Source organism: Dipodomys merriami, unplaced genomic scaffold (assembly GCF_024711535.1).
Source record: "Dipodomys merriami isolate MVZ:Mamm:240054 unplaced genomic scaffold, mDipMer1.0.p SCAF_13, whole genome shotgun sequence".
NCBI classification, from domain to species: Eukaryota; Metazoa; Chordata; class Mammalia; order Rodentia; family Heteromyidae; genus Dipodomys; species Dipodomys merriami.
The window spans coordinates 2031013-2051607 of NW_027202604.1; the positions used below are offsets into that span (position 1 = coordinate 2031013).

The 20595-nt window shown below is 40.3% G+C and overlaps 1 protein-coding gene across 18 annotated transcripts in view; it reads left to right on the plus strand.

The window, feature by feature from the left end:
* The window catches only part of Erc2 (ELKS/RAB6-interacting/CAST family member 2), a 1008017-nt gene that overhangs the window by 792365 nt on the left and 195057 nt on the right, over positions 1–20595 (plus strand). For all 18 annotated transcript variants that reach the window (XR_011371144.1, XR_011371143.1, XR_011371142.1 and 15 more), the window contains one exon: positions 19486–19620. Coding sequence is in view for 15 of the 18 variants with exons in the window: in XM_070018479.1 (XP_069874580.1) it covers positions 19486–19620 (135 nt within the window). In the remaining 3 variants the exon portion in view is untranslated. The remainder of the gene's footprint in view (positions 1–19485; positions 19621–20595) is intronic.

Consider the following 20595-nt stretch of genomic DNA (forward strand, 5'->3'; position numbering starts at 1 on the left):
ACTAACTAACTAAAACAAGGAGGAAGTGGAAGAGCATAAGAAGGAGGAAGAGGAAGACTTTTAGAATAAACAAAACAGAATGCCTTATTCAGAAACAGCTCTAATATATGCTCCTTACAGTTTTCATACCCAACAATACCAAGGAACGTCTTTATGGGCATAACATTTTCTCCAGACCTCAAAGAGGTGACCCCAAGGAAGATGTATGAAAACTCAAAGGTAGGAATAAGCTTCAACATTTAGAGTAGGTCAGCAGTTCCTAAACACCTGCGTCTGTGTTGATGTCACCCAGTGAGCTTTTTCCCCTCCTTTACTATACCAATTCCAAGGCTAGCCTGCTGGCAAACCTGTACACTGAATCTCAGGAGAGGGACACCAATAAGCTGATGGACCTAATTGATGGAGCAGCATATAGGAAGCATTGTTTTAATGAGATGGGTCAGCTACTCCTAGGCCTCCAAACTCTCCTTCTCTCTACATGGAGAGGCTGGCACACTTCGGTGCTAGAAATATAAAGTAAACAGCAATTGGCTTTTCAGTGCAAGTGTTTCTAGAAAGGGGGTAATGGGTGATGGTTCAGGACCATGTCTCAGGAGTAAGGGTGTGAGAGGAGACAAACCTGTCGTTTGCACACAGGTTGGCACAAGATGATGGGTCAGAAAGACAGTCAACACAGAGATGGGTGTAAGCCTACTTCCAGATGTCCCAAGGCCATCAGAAGGGATCAGCAGCACAAACTGAACATGAGCATCTTGATATGCAGCAGCTGCTTATGACATGTGCATGGAACTGGAGTGGTTCAATGGTATGCTGGTTGTGGCCCAGCTGGTCAGTGGCTTAGCTTTAACTGTTTGACCCAGGTCTTCTAACCCCACTTTGAGTTTGCTTAACTCTCTAGGGCACATGTACTTATGGAAATTTTCTTAATGGGACACATTTTGAGCCCAGCTGTGATGGAGGCTGAAGAGTTGGCTTTTGTGCCCTGGGAAGGGTAGAGACAGATCTGTTACATGCTTGGAATTAAAGGCAGACCAACTTTAGAGGGTTTCTGCGGACAAACAAGACAGGGGTGGACTCTTTAAGGGATAAGGGGGTGATTGGCCCTGCCCAGTGCCTCAACTGTCTCTAGCTGGGGCACAAGACAATGGGGAGTCACTGTGTTTTCCTAAGCAAGAGTGTGGTATGAAAACTGTCAGCACAAAGCAGGCATGGAACTCGCAATTAATGATAGAATGTCTCCTGAGATCAGATTGCTAGACCATCTCTGCTCATAAGACCCTGTTTTGAAGTTGCTGAATTTTTGGCTACCCTCTAAGACATGTTCTTGTTATTGCACACTTAACAGAAGTTAGTTGGTTTAAGTCTTTTATTAATGTATCTTCCACTTCCACTCCCGGAATAAAATAATAGCTTCCTTCAATTATCCAGCCTACAAGAAATGGAAATTTGAAGTTTTTCTCTGTACCAAAAATTTTCCCATAAAGTATATTATTAAAAATCTTCAAGAGATCCTTAGGCCGCTAATAGTAAAATTCCAGAACTAATAGTTCATTATCACTTTCTACTCAGGTCTATTTCTGAGCCATTAATGGTGTATTATTCTTTTAATGGGTCTCTTCCAGAAATGGTAGAGAGTAGGGTGGGGAGGGTGGAACCTAGGATACTATTTGATGTTGGATGCTCTTTTTTGTTGTTGTTGTCTAGTGGGTAATATCCCCAGGCACATGCTGCTTCTGAGTAGTAATTATGCTTTTTAACCCACTTCTTCATGTCTGGGTTCTTAATGTCCAAGCTCCTATATAATTACCAAGTTCAACGTTCGGGAATGAAACAAATATTTTTTGCATGACTTTACCCTATACATTACTTCAAAGCTGTATTATTACAAGATATTTCCTGAACTTGGAGCTGTACTATTAACTCTTTCAACTTGAAAAGACTCAACAAAAAGATACTTCCAATCTTTGGCCAGTGACTTGATCCAGCTGGGGTCCTCTGAGCTCTTGGAGGAGAATTTGAATTTGGCACTTACATCTTGATTCAGATCCTGACAAGGACTGAGAAGTTTTCTTTTTCCATCCAGCTGTTTCTGCATAACAACAACTATGCCGCTTATTATAGTTGTAAAGTATGCACATTCTTCAGTTTTACAAAGGGGCCAAGTTTGCTAACTGAGCCTGTCCAGAGGAAGTCACTATATTTTGCTAAACTAGACAGAGATAGTATTATAAATTGCTAGCAGTGATCAGATATTTTAATCCCCCCCAGACTATCTTCACCAAAATAGAAGACAGAAGTTTAAGTCCCCCAAAAACAAACTTCTCAATCTCAAAAGCTGCTTTTCCAGAGATTCCAACAGCATTTCTTTCTAATTTGAGAAACAAGTGATATCTCAGCTTTTTAAAAAAATGATATTCTCACAGTTTTACAGGTTGGTTATCCCAGATCAAGGTGTCTGGATGGTGGCTCTCTCCCTAGATTTTCGTGTGACCTTTTTCTGTGCACACATCCCTGATTTCAATTCTTATAAGGATATCAGCCCTTGAATCAAGGGCCCACTCTTATGACCTCATTTATACTTTATTGCATTTCCCATATATTCACATTGGAGATTAGAATATCTCAGCATTTCTTGCATTTGGCACAAAAATCTTTTTATCCTTTCATTTATTATTTCCTATCATTGGTTGAAGAGAATATAAACTCCCTGAAATCTAAGCACTCTGCAATAATCATCAATATATTATGATCATTATTCTAAACCTTTTTCATATATGTAGGTGTTTATATGTTATTCTATTATATAGTGTGAGTTTTTGCCATTAAACTATGTTGAAACATATTTTCTTTCTGATTAAAATAACTGTACATCACTCTTGGACAGCTTCTGAGTATCCCATTATAGGAATAATTGATTATTCAGTAATTTGTTAAACCAAATCCTGATCAATGAACATTTTGCTTACTTCTCATTAATTGATACTATGGTTCCATTCCAGTGATATCCTTTTATATTTATCTCTGTATACCTGTCCAACTTGCTTTTCGTGAGAAGATTATTGGACCCTGTAATGCACACATCTTAAAAGTTGCTGTATTATGCCAAATTGCCTTTGACCAAGTTTGTACAGCCCTGCTAACAGTGGATAAAAACATACCAAAGATTAGAGAAATTAACTTTACATTTTCTTAGTATTTCTTAATTTAACTACCCTCCAAAAATTTATGTCTAAATTCCTAAAAGACAAATGTTGCTTTTGTGAAGTACTCTGGGTACAATATTGATCCTTGCTCAAGTTCCAACTCAAGTTATTAAATTGATGGTTTGTTGTGTGCTTTTATTCATCCTGAAAGGACCTCATCCAAGTTTCAAGGATGCTTATATGAAATCTTCACTCTTTTTTATTTAAATAATTGTTTTATTGAGATTAAATGATTACATACATTTCACAATTTTCACAGTTTTGTGGGATAGTAATACTCAGTTAAAGTTACAAATACATTTTAACCTTCACAAGGCAAATTGTCATTATCATGCTCTATAAAGTTTGTGAATTTATATGCTTTGACAATACAACTATTTCTTCCAAATCGGGTGATATGTACATTTCTTTCCTTTTGCTTAGTGTAAATTGATGGTTTATGAAATTTGTGATAAAATCAACAACCACTAAGATGCATTCTTTTTAAAATAAGGTTACTATAAAGGCAGAGACATGGATAGCAGGATTCTAGCAATTGACATTTAACAGTATAAATTCATACACTCTTTCTACCTTTCCTTTAAAAAAAAAAAACCCACATTGGGAAATAAAGACTGAATATGTGGCTTTATAGTTGACTGAAAACTCTACCTTAGGCAGATTAGTTAAGGAAATCCTGTCACCTCTATAGAGAGATTGCCAGAGGGTCTAGGCTCTGACTTCTCAGCTACACATGGAACTAATTATTTGCAGCCTTTGAAAACATGCTTTTTGAAAGTAGGGTGCCTCAAACCTGGGGAGGTTAGTGAAACAATGGCAGATATAATCAGAATTGAGAAATGTCTCAGCAGGATGGAACTATAGACCCAAATTTAGTTAGGATAAGTCTAAACAATACTCAATAAAAATGAACCTTATAGCAAGAATTAAAATTCTCAGTGTATGAGAGAAAGGGGGGGGAGAGAAGAGAGAGAGAGAGAAAGAGAGAGAGAGAGAGAGAGAGAGAGAGAGAGAGAGAGAGAGAGAGAGAGAGAGAGAGAGAGAGAATATAAAAGATTGTCAGAGAAACTGGAAACCAGGATATGAGTTTAATCAATTGAAAATAAGAAATACTCAGTATTGTATAGCCAATGCTAAAAAAAAATAAAGAGCAGTGGAACCAAAGAGTGTATTAACTAGTTTTTAAACTACTTTTACATAGTGTTTAGCACATGTAATGATGTGTATGAAGACTGAAGTTCAGGCTGTGTTTAGGGAATTGCTCTCCAAGAGGAGCCCTGACATGGTGGTAGTGACCTCATGTGGTAGAGTAAAGAGAATGAAGTAGGAAAAGTAGTATAGCTAGAATTCACTATATCTCCTACAAAAATGAAGAAAAGTGAGGGAAGGAATAGGATGGAAGAGATGGATGAGACCATGGGAAAGGGTGACATTGATCAAGACACATTATGCTCACTACTCTGTTGAATGTCAACTCCTTTGTACAACTACATGAGGAGGAGGAAGAGGAGGAGGAGGAGGAGGAGGAGGAGGAGGAGGAGGAGGAGGAGGAGGAGGAGGAGGAGGAGGAGAAGGAGGAGGAGGAGAAGAAGAAGAAGAAGAAGAACAACAACAACAACAACAACCAACAACAACAACAACGTTATTGTGGCTAGAGCCATTAGAGATAAAGGATAAACCTTTGGTCATGTATCTGAAGAGGCAAGATTAGGACAAGGAACTAAAAATGCAGCTGCTAAGTTCCCAAAAACATGAGTGTGATGACAAGAGTTGCCGCAGTCATGCTATAAAGATAATTCCTATTGAGGAATCTTTTTACCAGCATATGCACAATGAGTAGCATTTATATGCCAAACAACTCTCCAGTAGTTATCTACTAGATAACTAGTTATCTAGACTTGAGAAAACCCAAATCTTTTGCAGAGAAGTAAAGTACCATACTAACTGTGAACACTATAACTCTGGTTAATTATCCACCAATTAGGACCATCTATCTGTAAAGACAGTATCAGAAACAAAAGGGGCCAGCTCTTCATCCTGGCATACCACCCAGCTTAGACTTCCTTTTTTCTCTGGCTCAAGCAAATATAAGAGTTCCCTGTTATCCTCAAATCTCAACTGCATCTGCACAAGCTCCTCTACCATAGCCTTATCTTACTTTCTTCCCACCTTACTTATCTTACTTATCTTGCTTTCTTCCCACCTCCTTCTTTTCTCTTCCTGAAATCAGTCCCCCTGATTTCCTTAATATATTCAATTATTCTCACAACAAATGAAAAATAGTCCCCAGATGATCCAAAAGTAGAAAACGGATATTTTAAAAGAGGGTCACAGGTAATAAAATAGTAACAGCCCATAAATGAACAAAAAGATGCTCAGCTTCAAGATATAATTAGGGAAATACCCATAGGATAGATCTTTTCAACCACCAGATTGTGGAAGATGAAAGGGTTTGAGGTAAGTTTATGATAATACAGTAGGACAAGAGGTACAGACTGGAGGTTGAAGGGAATTTGGTTATATCTTTCAAAATTTCAAGTGCTTGTATTCTGTCTCAGTTGAACTTTCTTGAACCTGTTTTCCTACCATGTTATTGTATGTTAAACACTTATCATGGTTGAGAAAAAAACACATGATGACAAGCTAAACTGTGTTCTAATACAAGTATACAAGTTTTGGTGTGTGTATGCTTGTATATGTGTGTGTGTGTGTGTGTGTGTGTGTGTGTGTGTGTGTGTGTGTGTGTGTGTGCTGGTACTGAGCTCTGGCTTGATGTTTTTGCTCAAGGCTAGTGTTCTATCAGTTACACCTCCGCTTAGTGCTTTTGCTGTAGAGTTCTAGATAGACTAGATGAATGAAGAGAGGATGTATGAAGGGGTATGGGGATGCAGTCATAAAATTCAATACATATCTAGAAAATGAGGAGAGGGTTAGAGTGCGGAGGGATGGTGGAGAATGATGAAAAGGTAACATTGATTAAGAGTCATTCTTTTTATATACAGCTTTGTAGAAGGGCAACTCCTTCATATAATTATTTAAAGATAATATGTAATTTTTTTAAAAGGTAAGAGCTGACCACTGGGCACAGCTCATGACTGTACAGTAATCCTAGCAACTCAGGAGGATGAGATCTGAGGATTGAAGTTAAAAGCCAACCCGATTAGGAATGTCCGTGAGACTCGTCTCCAATTAACCACCAGAAAACCAGATGTGATGCAGTTTCCCAAAGTGGTAGGGCACTAGCCTTGAGCAAACAGAGCTCAAGGATAGCACACAGGCCCTGAGTTCAAGCCCCATGACCCACTAATAAAGGAAGGAATAACATTTTTAAAAATAAAATAACCAAAATAGGAAAAAAAGAGAAATTAGAGTCTGTCAGATTTTTTTTTCCCCAGGCTGGCTTTGAACCTCAATCTCAGCCTCTTTATTAGCTAGGATTACAGGCATGAGCTGCCTGTACTCAGCTAAGTATTCTTTGAAGCATTGTTAGAAAAATGGAATCTGGGAATTACCCGTAATCATTCATTCATTCATTCAAGAAATATTTGTGTGTCCATGTGGTGATTAGACTTCAGATGTTTGGGCTATCTCTTCGGTCAAAATACACAAAGATCCTGGGCCTCCTGGAGCCTCTGTTCAAAGATATGAGTATAGGATGGTGGACATGTTGTTTTCAAAGAGTGTTTGTGTATGTAGTGTCTGTTTTCATTATAGATAAAAATTTCTAAAGATATCAACCAAAAAAACCCTCTCATAATAACACAAATGTATGAGATAGGAGAAAATGCAATACTATATTTCTTTTAAGCAACTCTTCTTTTTTTTTTTTTTTTTTTGTCGGTCGTGGGGCTTGAACTCTGGGCTTGGGCGCTGTCCCTCAGCTCTTCAGCTCAAGGCAAGCGCTCTACCACTTGAGCTACAGTGCCACTTCCGGTTTTCTGGTGGTTTATTGGAGATAGGAGTCTCACGGTCTCTCCTGCCCGGGCTGGCTTTGAACCATGATCCTCAGATCTCAGCCTCCTGAGTAGCTAGGATTACAGGCGTGAGCCACCAGCACCCGGCCTAAGCAACTCTTCTTTAATGTTTTTGTACCAGTACTGGGGTTTGAACTCAGGGCTTAGGTGATGTTCCTTAGCTTTTTTTGTACAAGGCTGGTGCTCTACTATTTGAGCCACACCTCCGCTTCAGGCTTTTTGCTGGCCAATTGAATATAAAAGTCTCACAGACTTTCTTACCCAGGTTAGCTTTGATAATGATCCTCAGCTGTCAGCCTCCAAGTAGCTAGGATTACAGGGGTGTGCCACCAGTGCTCAGCTACTATTTTTTTTTCTAACTAGCATGTAAGATTTATATACTAAAAAGACTACAAGTGTTACTTTAAAAGAAGAAAATCATAAATCTAAGTCAGAGAATTAAGGCTCCTACCTCAAAGAAAGCAAAATTCTTTAACCTGTCTATAGCCAATGAAACTAAATTGATTAGGTGTTTGATGCCATTGTAAGAATAGAAAGTAATAACATAGTTCAGAACCAGTACCTGCATGAGGCAGGCCTATGTGGTAGGTCATGGGGTATCAGATTCGATTACAGGTGCAAATCAGTGGAAAGGCAGCCAGTGGGAGGGACAGGAGCAGGGCTCTAGCCAGTGGTGGAAAATTCTGGGGCTTAGTCTTGTGTCTGTCAGTGACTAATCTTCCCCTTCTTGGAGCCTTAGCCTCCTTTCTGTATGTAGTAAATGAGGAGTCACAGGTGTGGACCAACACTAACATCTTATGAGTCTGTTTTGCACTAGCAAGTTTTCTTTAATGGGAGAGAATTCTCATTTTAGGAACTATCTCAACTGGGAACTATCTCAACTGAGATAGTTTTTGAGAGGATCTTCCCAACTTTCCAGTCACCTTTCCCTAGCACTGTGAGAAAAATCACTGATATTTCCTTTTTTGGGGGGGGGAAATCTGGTCATGGGGCCTGAACTCTGGGCCTGGGCACTGTCCCTCAGCTCTTCAGCTCAAGGCTAGCGCTCTACCACTTGAACCACAATGCTACTTCTGGCTTTTTTCTTTTTGCTTATGTGGTGCTGAGGAATCGAACCCATGGCCTCAAGCATGCAAGGCAAGCGCTCTACCACTGAGCCACCTTCCCAGCCCGAAAAATCACTGATATTTCTTAGTATCATTTTTAAAATTTAGGTTCAAGTTTAATTATGTTTGAGCCTCTTTTACTTGTGCTATCTCACCTGCAAGGTCAGAGAAAACCCAGACTTTCAGGATTCTACCTTTAAAAGGTGATACATTCTATTTTAACACTGTACCCTATCCATTCAATGAATGTAATCTGATGTTTCAGGAAAAAGAATGCAACAAAATGATCCAACACACTAGACATTTCCAGATAAAAGTAGAATATAATTTCATACTTTCTGGTAATTGAATTTCAGTCACAAACCTAGAAGTTCTACTCTGCCTCTTCTTCTGGCTAAGTTGTGGTAGTAGCTATAGATGACTTTCCATGGTTGTGTGCTGGAGGGATGTTAGCTTGGAGAGCCTGTGAGAAGACTGGTAAGTGATGAGCTGTTTTGTTTAAGTGACTCTGGTGGGTAGGGGGGCAGGGTAAGGAGAGGAATATGTGACTCAGACTCTCCTTGTATGCAGAACAAATTCAGACCTTGTTAGGGTAGGTTCAGAATATGCCATATAAAGCCAGTTAAAGGTATTACAATCCAAACAGAAAGGGAGAATGGGGCAGCAAAGACAGCTACTATGAGAAAATAAATACAGGAGAGGAAATTTCAGAGATTTGATATTTGGGATCCTGGCTTCCATTTCTCTCTTCCTATTTGTTTCTTGATTGATTGGAAAACTACTAATGAGTATGTTTACAACTTCTCTAGTTGTCTTAGCCATATGTGAGACCAGCTGGGGAGAGTGATTTGTTCCTGTGTGGCACTCACTGTTTATCCCTGAGTCTCCTTCCCTCTCTTGGCTGCCAGACACCCTAGGCCATGCCAGACTCTCCCACTGTCTGTCTCCCAAGTCCTTTCCCAGGGCTCAGCCTGTGCTCCCCATTAGCTGATAGCTCCATCACATTTTCTATTGCTCATTTATCCCCTCTCTTCCCCTCTTGCTGTCATTTGTTGGGCTTTGAAGGTGAGTTGCAGGGAAGGTCTTCAGTACCGGCCATCCTCTCAGCCTCAGGGAAAATAAATGTGAAAAAAATGCACTAGAATAAATCACAGTCCTAGGTCTTGAACTTGGCCAGGGCACTGTCCTTAAGCTATTGCTCAAGACTAACACTCTACCACTTGAGCCACAGTTCAACTTCTGTTTTTTCTGGTAGTTAATTGGAATTATAGTCTCATAGACTTCCCTGCCTAGGCTGGTTTCAAACCTCTATCCTCTGATCTCAACTTCCTGAGTAGCTAGGATTACAGGTGTGACCCATTCTAGAGCATTTAAAGGTTTAAACATGTAGCTACTGGAGAATCCCTGATCTCCCTGCGAGTCATCTGACTTCTAAGGGTGCATGGACATGTCTCAGTATAGCCCTTTTCTGTCAAAGGCTCTCTTGGTCACTTTCTGCAACTGCTCCTTCCTACATAAGGGCTTCTTGGCTACTAGGCTGGGCCCTGAGGTGGTTTCTTTCTTCATTCATTAGTTAGGATGATGATTTGGTGACACAATTCTTCCTAAATTTTTCCTAATTTATTGAGCTATGAATGAACAAAGATTCTCATTTCTCTTGTCAACACAGATTTGGCAGACTAAATTCCAATGCCTGCAACACCATCCTTTTTTCTTTCCTCCCCTGCTCTTTTGTTTTCTTACCTTTGTTGCCTTCTTTCTCTGGCTTCTCTCTCTTTTACTTCCTTTCCTCCCTTCTTTCTTCCTTCTCTCCCTCTCTGCCTTCCTCTTCCCCTTCCTCCCTCCTTTTCTTCTCTTCCTCTCTCCATTCTGTTCTTTGTTCCTCACCCCTTCCCTCCTTTGTTCCCTCCCTCCCTCCCTCCCTCCCTCCCTCCCTCCCTCCCTTCCTTCCTTCCTTCCTTCCTTCCTCCCTCTCTTCCTTCCTTCCTTCCTTCCTTCCTTCCTTCCTTCCTTCCTTCCTTCCTTCCTTCCTTCCTTCCTTCCTTCCTTCCTTCCTTCCTTCCTTCCTTCCTTCCTTCTTTCCCTTTGTCTGTCCTCCTTTCTTCCCAGTTTTTCTTTTGGTCTTTTTTCTTTAGTTAGGACATTGGCATTTGATTTTGAAATGTGCTTTGTGAAGAAGCTAATAACAGACCATGCACAGAATGCTTCCACAGTTTCGTAGAAGAGCCTGGTTGTGTGTTTCCACCCCCCCCCCCTTCAAGGCACTCTATTGACTCTCTGAGTTGAAACAATTTAGACTCCACATAAAATATGTGTTGTTTACTCAGGCTCTTCATGCTCTGCATACTGTTACAGTTCTTGAGGAGCTTGTCACTGACAAGTAAGATAAATGAATGAAGAAGACTTTACAAGTGTTTAAAGGCTAAGTATAGCATGTGCTGTCCACTACCTAATTAAACAGACCTAGGCTTAACTGAGTAACTTTGTGGTGGAAACTTCTAGGGCCTATCCTTCCCCCATCATCCACTGCGTACAATGATGTCAGAATGTTAGCAATTTCAGGGGAGTCTATAGTTGCTAGAATGGCGGCAGTTGAGCAGTAAGTCAAGGTGCATTGAGTTTACACTAGGTCTGGTCAATAACATAGTCTCTTTAGGGGCTCAGTGAGACTGTGACTTTCACCTTTTCACACACAGAGAAACTTTAAAATGAGCTGGAATCAGTGTTCAGAGACAGCCCATTTCCAGATTAATCTTGATTTTCTTAGGAAGGAGCCATTCTCTGTGGATCTGAGCACTAGTATACAATGATCCATGGGAGGTACTGCACTCACAGTCCCAAATCTGCCAGCTGCTTGAACTTGGGTGAGAGTTTTAGTCTCTCTGTACCTCAGTTTCTTCATCCCTTAAGTGGGGCTAATGATCATCTCTGCCTGATACTCAGGCATATGCATTCACATGGCTTTTTGTTATCCTGGGATTCTGCCTTTGTCACAGCATGTATATGTCACAGGACTGATGTGACTGAATGACACAGGAGAGCACTATGCTTGGTACACAGAGAGGGCTAAGTAAGCTGATGTTAACAGGTGGTTCTGCCACAAAGGGCCTGTCTTCTTTCTGCCATAGTTATGGGACTTAAGCTCCATATTATAAACTGGGTGTGCACAACTCTTTCTATATCAATAGCTCTCCCCCCAGGTACTGCAGTGGCTGGTAGCAGGACAAGCAAGATGATGCCTGTAGCTATAATTACTGTCCAAGACCCTTGGGGCATCCTATTTCTTCTCAAAGTGGCAGACATGTTAATCATGTTTAAAAGTTAGGTACAAGCATTTGTTGATCATTCTAAAAAACTTTTAGCTGGCATTTCTGAAAAAAAGAAAAGAAAAGAAAAGATTCCAACACAGAGATTTGATGCAGGTTGTCTGTTTGGGAGGTGACTGTGAAAATCATGGTCAGTGAATGAGGAAGTGAGAGAGAGAGAGGGAAAGGGTGAGCAGGTAGTTATTACACACATAGATGGCGGGAGCCAGGCCTGTCTCCAGTACTGACACAAGTTGATATGTATAGCATATAACTTATGGCTCGCAAATTCTTTCCCAAATGACCCAAACTGATATGTTATTGTGAGAAATAAGATGATGAATAGTCATTTCAAACACATGTGTTTCTGTTCTCACATCTAAAAAATGACCCTATGCACATCCAACGTGCATATTCTTTACACACAGGTACATACACTATGTGTATCCCATGTCTACATTTTTTTATTTTTAAAATAAAACTTCATTTAGTGATAATGTACATTTTATAATACAATTGTAGTAAAATACTGACATTTGATAGTTAAGACAATGTATCATTCATGTAAAAATCATGTTTAGCATGTAAAATTTAATTAGAAAATTCATAGTTCATGGAAGTACATATATGTTGTTGATGACTTGAGAACATTATTATAATTTTCCTGAGGATACAGAACAAAATTCACAATTAGGCCTGACACTTAGAACTATAAAATTTTACACTAGATTAACTGATACTTTTCTTAGTAAGGTGCACTTGAAACAACTGATTCTGATGAACTGCTATGTTATTGTGGAACAGAGACCTATTAGTTTTCATAATGCTTAATCATTGAGTCAATCATTTAAATGACAGATATCTAGTTGAAAACATAGTATATAGAATTAAAATTAAGGAAGTCCTCAGTGGCAGATGAAACTGATGGGGAAAGGACCAGACCTTGTGCCGGGCACAGCAGCTCATGGGGAAAAGCAAAACAAAACAAAACAAAACAAAACAAAAACAACTTTTATATGCTACCCCCTCCCCCTTTATTTTAAAAAAAGTTTTATCATTAGAACTTTTCTCTTGGGGAAACATACTTCAGGGCTTGACTTTTGTACAGATTTCAAGAGTAAAATACAGATATAACTTGTGTGTGTTTATAAAAATGTAAATAGAGGCTCCTAATTTTCTAGTCAAGAAATTTGTTGTAGAATTACCCCAGGCTATTAAACCTTGTACTCACGTCAAAGACAACTTTCAAATCTGAGCTCAAGGGTATGAGACTGTAGAGCCTTCATTGATTTCCTGCCCCACTCCCCCCATTCACCATTCAGATGGTAGGAACTGCACTGGGAATCCATTTTAAACCATTCCCTTCTTTCCTGTTTTTCTTCCCATATTGTATAATTATTCCTCTAATTTCTCATGTCTTATTCCTCTTAACTTCTCCAGATTCACCTGATCTGAGATCTGGAATCAGAATCCTAGTTTTCAGTCCTATTCCTTTGCTTGCTAGCTTAACAGTAATCAGCTCAGTTTTGTTTTGCTTTTTAATTTAAAAGAGGCCTTCTAAAAAAACTTATCTTGCCATGTGTGGTGGCTCACAATTGCAATCCTTGCAATTGTGAGAGGCTGAGATCTGAGGATCACAATTTGAAGCCAGCAGAAAAGTTCTTGAGACTCTTATCTCCAATTAACCAGTAAGAACACCAGAAGCGCAGCTATGGCTTAAGCAGTGGAACACCAGCCTTGAGTAAAAAAGCACTCAGGCCCTGAGTCCAAGCCCCAATAGAAACACACAAACACACACACACACACACACACACACACACACACACACACACACACACACACACACACACACACACACACACAAAAGCAGGAATGTAGGAACATACTGGGCAAACATACCCCAGTACGTAATTATTTTTGCTACTTCAACTCAGCATTAAATGAATTTCTGTGCATTGTCCAGAGTAGAAGCCTTTATGTCATTCAGTCCTCATTGTGGCACATTATTAACTCCTTCATTCTCTTGCTTCATTTTACCTTGCTTCATTTTATGACCTAAGCACTGGAATATAGGTTCTACCTAATTAGAGTTCTTCGGTCAGTAAGCCGAGTGATGTTCTGAACCAACTCTCCCCCTCCTGCTTTCCATTTGTTGTCTAGTTTCTCCATCTTTGATGTGCAGATAAGAACTGTTTGCCTCACTCTAATTTGGCAATAACAAAACAATGGAGTTCTGGGAAGTTTGGAATGTCTCTGGTGGGAAAAGGGGAGAAAAGAACCTGATTGAAGAAAAGCATAAATGTCATTGTATAATACTATCTCTATATTCCACGGCAATAAATCTTATTCATGAAGAGTTTTATTGTTAACTTGATTGAGATCAAACTGATCAAAGTATGGTTCTTTATTGCCACCTTGTTAAAAATATTTGTAAAGACAGTTTGGATATTATACAAATGTATAGCTACATATTGCCATTAAGCTATTGACTATATTACTAGTTAATCAAGGATTTTCATTTTGTTTAAAGGGCGCCTTGGATAAACTTAGGAATGGTCCAAAGAGATGCATTATCTGACACCTTTCCAGAGATGTTGTTCTTTGGGGATTTTAGTTAATGAATAAAGTTTTAGTTTTCCACAGTTGACTTTTGGTACTAACAAAAGCCTTCCAAAGTCCCTTGCTATTCCGAAGGCTAGAGAACAGAAAGAGCCCCAAGACCCCCTTATTTTCAATGAGGTAAGTAGGCAGGTGACAGACTATTTGATTGGATCCAATTTACTGAGGAACCGAATATTTCTTGAAGAAAACCAACTTGACTTGACATATAGCTCCAAAACAACACATTTATCCTTCTCTCTCCACTTCTAAGAATAACCACAACAAGAAACAAAAACATATGCACAACAGGAAAAATTAAACTATCACATGGAGAGTTGAATACTTAACTGATTACCACGGACTCTCACTGAGTGGTTTTCCCCCTCATCAGTTCCAAAGCAACCCATGCTCTCTCTTCCCTTCACCCATATGTTCATACACTTAACTGCCACACAGTTAAGACCCTAGGTTAGGTGGTAACTATACTGCTTCCCTCAAGAGATTTTCAACTAGTGGTAGAGATAGCCAAGCAAACATTTCTCTCTTTGCCAGTCTTTGAAGTGATAGAGCAGGAGAAGTTGATGTAGGATTCTGTGAAAGACTGTAACAATGTCTTGTGAGGCAGACTTAGGAAAGGTGTGTCTAAATAGTATTTAACATGATATTGAAGGTAAGGTTATAGCTCATATTTAAGTGATCTAGGATGAAAGACAAGACAGAAGCAGAGAGAGAGAGAGATCTCTCTTGAGGCTGGGGACAGGGGTGAAGACAGAGGTGTGGCTGGAAGGTACCTAGCACTCATCTAGAAAGAGACTGAGGAGCAGGATGGGTGATGAAGAACTTCTCAGGAACCTGAGTCCCAGAGGTAACAAGAGTCTGATGTCACTCTGGGCATGGAATGCACCCAGGGAAGTCAAGTGCAGCAGGATAGCTGTTAGTAGCTGTGGCTCTAGAGAAGAAGGAAGGAAGGAAGGAAGGAAGGAAGGAAGGAAGGAAGGAAGGAAGGAAGGAAGGAAGGAAGGAAGGAAGGGAGGGAGGGAGGGAGGGAAGGAGGGAGGGAAGGAGGGAGGGAAGGGAGGGGAGGAATAGGAGGAGGAGAAAGAGGAAGGAGAAGAAAAGAAGAAGAAGGAGGAGGAGGAAGAGGAGGAGAAGAAGGAGGAGGAGGAAATGTGATCTGATTCAGTTTTTCTTAGCAGTCACAATATAGTGTATAATACAGCTAATCGGAGGTGGAAGTGTCAGGGCGGAGTTAGAAGGTGTGAAGAAAATTGGAATTGGCTTCAGTGGACAGCTCATGGATTTTCCTATTTCCAAGTGTGCTGCAGAAAGGGGTTCTTGGCAACTTTGTGATTTTCCTGGGAGTCAGTTAATCAGTTCAGAAAATCTGAAGGCTTTGCAGTGGACACCCCATGCATCTTACCCAGATATGAACATCACACCTGGGGTCCCCTGCTAAACCTGTGTGGAGTTATCTGGGAAAAAAAAGGTATACTTGCTCTGATCCTTGTTACAACTTCCTGCTCTTTTTCTTCCACTTGACTATTACAGAGGATTATTTGTGGCTTCCTATCCCTCCAGACCATAGTGTGCTAGGAAACGAATATAACTAGGCAGGAATCAGTCTGGGTAATGCAGATTGAAAAAAGGGGGGAGGGGTGCATTTTCTACTCAAAATGATGGAGCTGGATCAGTCCACTGTTTTTATGGACACAAACACTAGCAACAGCCTGTAAGAAATTGGTCACAGTTTAGGGGATATGTTACATGCAAGATAAATAACAATGGTCTAGAATATCAGACCAAACTCTCATTCTTCATCTCTGGTTCACACTCTTCTCCCCCAACACAGACTAATCAAAAGAAGCCTCTTCCGCTCACAATTGCTCTGTGTACATTTCCCCCAGATCTGGTATTCATATGAACAACATGGTTTATTTATATTTCAGCACCAAATTGGAAAGATGACATCATTCATTTACAGTCTCTATCCCATGACATGCCTACTCTCCAGCACCTCATTTCAGCAGACACATTTAGGACTGCATGCAGCATCTTGTTTGGCTTGTGCATTCTTTTATGGGATATAGTTCAAAGGTAGGGAACTTTAGACTTGTTGCTAGTAAGAAAATAAGCTCATAAAATCACAGGAGCTTCCCCAAAGGATAAGGACATTATGATGTTTACAAGAGCAGAGTTATTATTTGTTCATTTAGGCTCCATCAGTTATTTCTGGGTAAGTCCTTTTGTCTTGACCATCACAGCTCCCTTCAGGCCCTCAGAATTCCATTTAGAAGAAGCAATTCCAGGTTTATTAGTTCATGGGTTCAAAAGTACAGTCTCCTGTGACAACACTGGAATTTTAGGTGTGAACACTGAACTTCAGAGCCTTCTGTACAAGGGCAAGAGGACTAAGGGGAATATCAGTACTTGGCCTGCAAGGACCCAACTGCCCTGCTCTTTCTCACAGGCCTAACTTGTCCATTTAGTCTTCTGACACATTAAGTGGACATGTGAAGAATGGAAACGCTATCAGCTGCCAAACGTTGCCTGGGATTTTGTGTTTAATTTTTTAAGTGGATCTTTCCCTGTGTTTTTATTGTTTTTATCATATACATGCATTGTTTTACATTTGCTCTGGGACCTTTCAAATATTGTACACATTTTAAAAGATGAACTGAATAAATCATGAAACATCCTTTGGCAGGTAGAATTGAGATGTGAGGTGTTTCCAAAACTTAACAGAACTGAAGCCTTTATGGGAAAGCGGTTTCTACCTGTTGAGTTGTTTGCCTGTTCTGCTAGCAACAAGACAAGGTAGAAAAATGCTTAGTATTGAAATCCCCATGTCTCATATCAAAAAAAGACTCTAGAGGCTGAAATCTATGCCTCACTTTTCTGGCTGCCAAATGAGAATAGTAATAATTCCTCCCAGGAAAGTTTTAAGAATAAGTTTATACATGAAAAACACTATAAGAATGTACTATGTTAGGTCCAGAATTCTCTTTCTTATTACAGAATTATTTATATTACATAATAAAACTCTGACTTGTTGGAGGCCCTGCCAGCCCTCGACTTCTGGCTCCCTTGAAGTCCTGATGGCTCGTTGTCATCTTGAACCACCAATGGGACTGTTACGGCAACTCACTCAATGTCCTCAACTTTCAGTGACCTTCCCTGCTGAAAACAAACATGCAGCTCCTCTCGAGCAAGAAAATCATGACCTTTGTTCTTTCAGCCACTGACTAAAGCAACATGTATGTAGATCTACCTCTGTGAGATCCTGTGCTAGATTCTGGGAAGAAGCAAATGAATGAAACAGCCTCAAGGTATAACCACACATGTATCCATGTCAGAGAATCATCATGATATGCAGGCAGCAACTGCCATCCAACTCCAAGAGTAGTGTTAGGAAAAGCTCCTAGAGGGGCTGGCATATACCAGGTGGAAGGAAGGAAGGAAGGAAGGAAGGAAGGAAGGAAGGAAGGAGGAAGGAAGGAAGGAAGGAAGGAAGGAAGGAAGGAAGGAAGGAAGAAAGAAAGGAAAGGAAAGAAGGAAGGAAGGAAGGAAAGGAAAGGAAAGGGAAGGAAGGAAAGGAAAGGAAAGAAAAGGAAGGAAGGAAGGAAGGAAGGAAGGAAGGAAGGAAGGAAGGAAGGAAGGAAGGAAGGAAAGGAGGGGGAGGGAGAGAGGTGAAAAAGGGAATATGAAAGGGGATGCAAAGAAAAGGAAAAGGAAGGGAAAAAATACTGTCAGTGAGACACCAAAGTCTACTCCAGGTGTAAGGAAGGAAAGAAGGAAGTAGAAGGAAGGAAGGAAGGAAGGGAGGAAGGGAAGCAGGCAGGCATGGAGGCAGGGGGAAGGAGAAAAAGAGAATGAGAAAGGGGGTGGGAAGGGGGAAAATACTGTCAGTGAGATACCAAAGCGAAGGTGAAGGATGGTGGCCAGAAGAGACATCATTGACAACGGTCAAAGCATGCATATAGGGAGATTTGTTTTATCTGGTGAACAAGAAGAGCCCAATAGCATTTGATATCTATTGCTCATTATGTGACAGGCATTGGACTGATACCTGAAGTCATTTATGTCATTTGTTCCTCAAAGCATCCTCAGGGAGGTGGGACTGATAATGACCATTTTGGAAGTGGCTGGCATTTTAGAGGTAGGGAAATTTAGGTTTATGAATCATTAGCTCTTTTTTTTTTTTTTTTTTTTTTTGGTTGTGGGGCCTGAACTCTGGGCCTAGACGCTGTCCCTCAGCAATTCAGCTCAAGGCTAGCACTCTACCTCTTGAGCCACAGCACCACTTCCGGCTTTTTCTGCTTATGTGGTGCTGAAGAATGGAACCCAGGGCCTCATGCATGCAAGGCAAGCGCTCTACCACTGAGCCACCTTCCCAGCTCCAACCATTAGCTCTTTTAAGGTAACATAACCAACAAAGAGGAGGAGCAATACTCCATTCCAGGAAATCTTATCCTTAAACCCATACTTCCTGACTTTCTGGTTGGCTTAATTGAATCTGCTTTTTCTAGTGATCTTTAGTAATTTTTTTTCTTGATACTGGAACCCTGTTAAGTCAGTTCATCTCTGGTTCTTTTCTTTCCCTGGAGGGCAAGTTGGGGAGTACAGGGGTTGGGGGGGGGGTTAACTACACACCTAATGGATTCAATGACAAACATCATGGGGTATAAATTAAAATGGTCAGTTCCTCTTCTGTCCACTTGTACCATCTGCTCAGTTCCCTCAAGAAACACTGTCAACTGAAATATTCATGGACATATCCCAATCATCATAGCAATGATGAGTCTCCCTCAGTATTTTTACATTTATTTTTGAGTGGATTTCCTGTCTTGTCTTGTGAGACAGTTGTTTGTCTGTAGTTCTGTGTTGCCACCCAGACCTTTCCCAGCATCCCTGCCAGGGCCTCCTTCTCAGGCTTGCTCTGTGGTGTAGGATATGACTGTTGGCACTTTGTGATTGTAAGCTTACTCTGGATCTCTGTGATTGCTTGATAATATAAACCAAAACAGCTTAGGATATGTATTTTTGTTTCCCTTGTAAATCAGGAAGGGAAGTACATTGACATATACAGATATAACAGAGTAGTCTCAAGAGTGTGACAAAGCCTCTTTCACTAAAGCTAACACAATGATTCCATCTTTATTACATTTTTATTTGACTCAAAATGAGACTTCTGGATTAGGAATAAAGCAAGCCCTATAGATGCTGTCATTATTCCCGAGCTTCTTTGGCTTGTCCTCCAGCTGCTGATGGAATCTTCCCTGGCTTTTGTTCTGTGCAGACTCAGAACAGAATGAAGCTGATGGCAGACAGCTACGATGAAGACCATCACCATTACCACCACCACCACCATCACCACCACCACCGATCTCCTGGGAGGTCCCAACATTCCAACCACAGGCCCTCTCCAGACCAGGTGAGTTTCATCACAGCTTACCTCCAGAACTCCTTTTACCCTTTGGATATTTTAAGATAAAATAAATAATCCTTAAGAAATAATAAACAGCATAAAGTGATATGTTCTTTGAACTGAAACTAATAGCTTTGGTATTTATTTCCATCACTCAAAGAATCTAAATGTTTTCCTTTCTCCTTCCTCTTTAAGGTTTTGTCTTTTCTTGTTTATGTTATGTGTTTTCTTTCCTCCCCTCCTTTCTTCTTTCATAGATATGTAGTGTAGTGCTGGCTCAGTATCTAATGGTGGGTTACTTTGGAATGTCTCTTTCCCTGTTTGAAAAGAAAGCACTTTGTTTCCATGAGCTTGGCAACCAAAGAAGCCTCTAGTTTGCTGAGTTCTTTCCTAGAAAATTCCTTAGTGATGCAAATTAATGGTGGGGTAAAACAAGAAGAAGAGAAATCCATTTTTCTGGCCTTGCAGCCAGTGAAGTCAAGGAGTTTGGTTTATTTGATTTGGATCCTATCTTCCCCTTGACCAAATGAAGCAAGTGAAAAAATGGACTGACAAAAAAACAAAATCTGCCTACAGTTTGCAACTACTTTCACATTCACTCACCAAGTGTAAAAACTGGTAGTGTTAAAGGTAAATCATATATGCAAGTTAGGAAATCAGGTGCAAACTATCAGAATAGTATTGGCAATATTATCATGGTTTTCTTTTCTCTTTACCTTTTATCCGTGTGTGTGTGTGTGTGTGTGTGTGTGTGTGTGTGTGTGTGTCTAATGTAATTTATACAATATATTCTAGTAGGGGAGGGATATTAGGCAAAAGCAGAGGACAGTTCTGGGTAAGTGTGTTTGGATGCCTTTAGACATGGAGAGAAGGGCTTGGTAGAATTACCTGTGCATGGAAGATTTTAATTGCTTGCAGGGGAAGAGGTGCTTATGATGCTCCTAAATATTTTTTTCCAGATGACTCTTTTCACCTCATATC